Raw genomic sequence first — 5998 nt, 5'->3', positions numbered from 1 at the left:
TAAGACCTCAGTCGCTATTCACCAATGTAGGATGTGGAGCAAGGCTTTTATGTATTTTGTTGTGCCAATTGAGTCTGGTGTCCCTCAGTACTATGACAAAAGTAATTTCCTTCAGCATTCAAACTAAAATAAACACATACACACACACATACTACATCAAATAGCAGTTCTATGAGAACTGATAACCACAAGTAGCCCCATGTACTATATCCCCATATCTCCCTTTTCTGGAGAGAACTATTTTTGGGGGTGAGGGGTTAATGATAAAGTAAACACCTCCTTCCAGCCATCTTTTTCTTTAGTTCCCAAAATTAAAAACTTTACCTCCTTTCTCTCATTAAAAGCGGGAAAATGAGTAAATCTAAAATTGCTATTATAAAATCATCTCTTTAGAATAACCTTTGGAGGGGAATCAAAAATCTTTGAGGGTAAAATAGCAGGCAAAAAAACTTTTTTTCCAAAATTTCCCCTGGTTTGTTTGAGTAGCCACAAAAAAAAACATAATAGAAATCAAATAGAAATAAAAATTTATATCAATCACCCTTTAACCAATGAAAGTAGTATTGTGCAATAAAATAAATTTGTCCATTAAATCATGTGCCAGATGATCCCAATTCCTTATGAAGAATTCATTATTAAATATATTCTGTCTTTCTCACAACTATGCCTTCATTATGCTTATGAAAAATTTTGTATATGTATATACAGTAAAATGCAAAGTAAAAAGTTCTATTTGTTGGGATGGTAAAAATACGAGGTCAATTTTCAATTTCATGCTTTCTATTTCCATTAATAAAGTACATATAATAAATAATACATATTTTAAATTATCCAGATAACTAAGGTGTTATTAAAAAAAGCAATCACTTTTAGAAGGACAAAACAGTTGATCAGTGTAACCTAAATTCCCGTAAGAATATGTTCTCTAGTGCTCATTGGGGCTAAGGGAATTCTAGTCTTAATCACAGAAGATTAAAAATAGAAAACGAATGGCCAGGCTCATTTTGCTGACACTACAGTGACATACAAAAGAGTCATACTATAATCTACAAAGTAGCAAACAAAAGTCCCCAATTCACACAAGTAAAGTTTTCTAAACGTCCATTTAAAAGTCTAGGGTTAAAAACTCCTTTTGTGTTTAATCCACAGAAAGAGGGAAACTGCCCATCTGAAATGCAATTAGCTCAAAGAAGGGGCAGAAAAGGAAAAGGCAAAAGAAACACTACCCAAACTCAATCCCCTTAAGATAAAACAAAGGAGATTCAGGGGAAAAAATGACACTTAATTTTCTGTATGGACTATTAACTGGGGCCCTAGATCAAAGCTTGATTGTTGGCAGGGATCAGGCAAAGGGTGTATGTGCTGAGGAAGCAGGTAGCGGCAAGAGAGGGAGAACACTGGCAATTCAGCCACACTGAGAACTATTTTTGACTTCAGATGGTCATCAGAACAACCAGGCAAATAGACAATAACCTAATTAAAGCTCTACACAATTTCATTTAAAACCGAAAGAACGAACAGTCACCCTGTGTTTTGCTATTTAGTTTTTCTGAGCATTCTTTTCCTCATTGGAGCCACTCAAGGTTTCAATAGCTAACTATCAAAGTTAACTAAGTAGTTAAGAATGTGTTTTAAATGTGGAGAAGAAAAAAAAAAACCTTAAGTATCTAAGTGTTTCTAGAAAGGGGTCTTTTTTGTTACACTTGTAACAGTCAGCTGACTTATTCAAACAATAAGGCATTATAGTAACCTCAAAAATCTTTATGAATTATCACACAATTTTATAAGCAGGATTTGTAAGGAATTATCTTTGGGGGCAAGTAGCTGGGGACATTGAGTCTTAACACAGGTCTTCGAAATGGCAGAAAAGACTGCTCTTTCATTTGTTGAAAAATGCTTTCCACTCAAATATTGAAACGTCCCTTAAAAAGCACAACCTCTCATAAGCAAGGTACTATTCAATTTTTGATAAAACAAAACTTATTTACAGAAAAACATCCTGTTCTTAATCTTCTATTCACAAAGGTGTAATTTAAATAATTATAATAAATTTTATCTAATAATGTTTGGTTTAAAATAGAATACTGGTTATAAAAATCTACTTTTCAAGACTGAAAAATATGTCGAGTCCTACCCTCAATGAAAACAACATGAAAACGCTTTAAACTTACTTTTAACATCATTGGTCTCATTTTTTTTTAACCTCCCCTTTTTCCAAATCTATACACTCAATTTTAAATAAATGAATGTTAAATACTAAAATCTCTTAAAATAAGTGGAAGTTGATATCCTGTTTAATTATACATTTTACTTAATAAATCGTATTTGTGATATGTAGTAAACAACTGCTTTGCTTTTAATGTTTTCCATGACAACTGCCTTAATAAGATCCCCAGATACCAACTAAACATAACCAGCTTTAGGAAAAACACTGAACCTCAGTTTCTGGAAATTTTCTAGTGCAAACAAGATCAGAACAGTTGTCTTTTTTGTGCTAGTTTCACTTTTCTGTGCATGACTAATAGCCAACCCACTGCCATCGAGTCAGTTCTGACTCAGTGACCCTATAGGACAGAGTAGAACTGACCCATAAGTTTTCCAAGGCTGTTAATCTTTAGGGAAGCAGACTCCCTTAACTTTTTCCCATAGAGTGGCTGGTGGGTTTGAACTGTTGACCTTTTGGTTAGCAGCTGAATGACTTAACCACTGTGCCACCAGAGTTCCTTATTGATAACTATCCTGTATAATTTTTAATGTAAGTAGCAACTGCTGAAATTCAGCTAGCTATACCAAGTCCCAATTATAAAAGTCAAACAATATTCTCTAACTATAATGCAGGTCAAGTAATACCTATATAGAGAGATATATAGGTATATATTATGTAATATGAATTTATCTTACACCTTTTGCTTTCAACCATAACAGTGAATGGGAAACAGGATATTTATTAACTTTCAATCAAGCTAAAAATGACAGCTATTATACTTTAAAAGTCTTACCTCTATAAGTTGAACTATCATGGCTTTTATTTTCACTGAGGATTCGGCATAAATGCAAACTAGAATAAAATAGAAATAATCTGTATTAACTTCTGATCCTAACACTAGATGATTGTTACAGAGCAAATCATATCAATTAAACAATATCTGGAAATGTGTCAGATGTATTTAAATCCATTAGTTTACAATGACACTAAAACAAATCTAAAATTCCTAACTGGTCAGCACTGAAGGATGCTAGTGAACACATTTATTATTTTAAAAACTGGTAAATAATAGAAAAAATCAAGTATTTATTCTGTCTTTTGTATATGAACTATATATATGACTGTGTAACCTATAGTAGATAAGATATTTCTCTGCGTTGAAGTATTTCAGCTAATAATGATAGAATTAGAAAGTCACTAATTTAAGATCTCTAATGGATTAAAGATCAACTAGGCAATGATCATCAGTGGCTGTCTGCATCACAAGAGACAATTAGACATCATATGCCTCTTGATCCTGATGAAAGAATACACTACACATCTATGAAGTTGTCTTTAAAAAAAAAAAAAAACTAAATCTGATCAAGCCATCTAGATCCAACTATCAATTTACAGAAAATACAAGACAGATGAACATATTAAGTGACACCATGGGAATACAACCAGCAAAATTCAGACTGTGGCAATTTCTTCAGGACAAATTACCCAGTTTCATCAACAAATAAATTATAAGAAAAAATAAAAGGCAGTGGGGAATCATGAGGCTAAAAGAGGCTTAAGAGATCTATCAATCACCATGTATGAATCCTTATTTGAATCCTGTTTCAAACAACTATTTAAGAAATTAAAGTGTCTTTATCTTTGAAAGACAGACTAAAATATTCACAGATGAAATGACAATGTCTGGGATTTGCTTCAAAATAATACAAAAGAATGGAAAAATAGGTGGGATTATAGATGAAACAAGATTACCCAGGAGTAGATAATTGCTGAAGCTGGCTAATGATTTCAATGGGAGGCTATTCTACTATTCTGTCTACTTTTTAATGTGTTTGAAATTTTCTCCCCTAAAATCAAACTTTAAAAAATTGAACACTGAAAGTACACTTTTATATTTTGACTACAGATATGTATCAGTTAAAGTATATTCAGAAGAAATCCTACTGCGTATACACGTCTGTGGTGCCATAAGTTTTTTTATTTTTTTAAGGGAAAGCAGCTCTCTCTTAGTTTATTATTTCCCCCTGATGGTTTCTTTAACACCCCAAACCCAGACTCCATCAGCACTGGACCACGGAGAGGATACACGCACCTGAGGCAAAGGACATGGCTCTGGATGCAGGCTCTCATGCTTTGTCGAGCAGGCAGGCAGCAGTGGCTGCTCTAGCAGCTCAAGCAGGGCAGTAACAGCAGGGCAAGGCATGCTCCATTCCCTCCCCACTCACTTCCTCTCACTCCCCTCCAGTGGCCTCCCCCACTGCCAGTTCCTCTGGCCCGCTCCAGCAGCTCCACCTCCCACCACAAGGACAACTGGAACGGGCTGCAGTAACATTTTAATATGGTGTGCACATTAACATCCAAATCACATGACGTCCTATTTCACAGAACTTATCATGGCTGTTAACTGACACAATCCTGTATTTCTTCACTAGATTAATTTAAATATGGCAAGAAGATACAAAGGATACAGTGAGAAGATATATGCTTAATTGGAACTGCCAAAAAAAGAGAACAGGACAAAAGCAGTATTTGAAGAGATAATATCCAAAGATCTAGTTTTCCAGAACTGAAGTGAAATCCCTATTTGGGAACATTGTAGTTAAGCTACAGAAAATGAAAAATACAGCCTTTCCAAAAAAGACAAGATTAGCTTCATAAAATGCAAGATTAGCTTCATAAAGTCACATGACTTCTCAACAAGAACACTGACTTCCAGAAAGAGCTGAAAGATACATTCAAGGTACATGCTAAAGATACATGCTAATCTAAAATTCTACACCCAAATAAAATAGTTCCAAGAAAAGGCAAAATAAAAAATGAATCTCAAATAAATATTGAGAGTTCACCACCAGCAGACAAACAAATAAATGCTTAGGAAGCATCTTTAATTCAATAAAGTAACAGCTCTGGGCATGTGGTTCATAAACCCTTAGTCCTTGAGATTCTTTCAGGGGATCTGCAAGGTCAAAACTATATTTATACACAGTAATACTGACTTCATTTCTCTTTTTCACTGTAATGACATTTGCACTAAAAGTGCAAAAGCAGCAGAAGGTTAAAACGCTGGCATCATACCATATAGAGCAAGGCAATAGCACCAAACTATCTCATCCTACTCTTCATGACCATGAACTCAAAAAAAAAAAAAAAGTCTCACTTATGATATCACCAAATTGTATCTTCATGGCTATGCACTCTCAGTAAACAAAACCCAGTCCCAGTTAAGAATTTCCTTGATGAAGCAGTAAAAATTACTAATTTTATTAAACCTCAACTCTTGACAACATTTTCTAAGAACATTTTTTAATATTCTATGTGATAAAATGGAAAGTGTGCATAAAAAATTTGTACCACACACCAAAATGCTTTGGTCATCTCCAGGAAAAGCATTTGTGCAACTGTTGGAACTGTGAACTGAACCACTTTTCATGGAACACCTTTTTTACTTGAAAGAACAACTGACAAACTATGGCTATTCAAACTTGGGTCTTTGACATTTTTTCAAAATTGAACCAAATAAGTCTGTCACTTCAAGGAAGGCAAATGAGAGTATTCGTTGCCAGTGATAAAATGTAAACATTCAAGCAAAAATTAAAATTTTGGAAAACTTGTATCTGCCACGATAGGCCATTTTCCTAATTAACTCAGTGATGGTATTAAAAATGTGGTTCTTCATATTCTACAATGAAGTGTGTCAATACAGTTGGCCCTCCATACATGTGGGTTCCACATCCTTGAATTCAACCAACTGCAAACCAAAAATATTCAAAAAGAAAAAAATAAAAGCAGTAA

General features: G+C 34.1%; 1 protein-coding gene across 1 annotated transcript in view; it reads right to left on the bottom strand.

Moving 5' to 3' along the window:
• The window catches only part of THOC2 (THO complex 2), a 150492-nt gene that overhangs the window by 134327 nt on the left and 10167 nt on the right, over window positions 1-5998 (bottom strand). Inside the window, exon 2 of the mRNA XM_007953366.1 lies at window positions 3000-3058. Coding sequence (XP_007951557.1) covers window positions 3000-3058 — 59 coding nt within the window. The remainder of the gene's footprint in view (window positions 1-2999; window positions 3059-5998) is intronic.

This window comes from Orycteropus afer, unplaced genomic scaffold, assembly GCF_000298275.1.
Source record: "Orycteropus afer afer isolate SDZICR_OR568_19922 unplaced genomic scaffold, OryAfe1.0 scaffold00388, whole genome shotgun sequence".
In the NCBI taxonomy this organism is placed as follows: domain Eukaryota; kingdom Metazoa; phylum Chordata; class Mammalia; order Tubulidentata; family Orycteropodidae; genus Orycteropus; species Orycteropus afer.
This window is presented reverse-complemented; position numbering and strand designations above follow the sequence as displayed.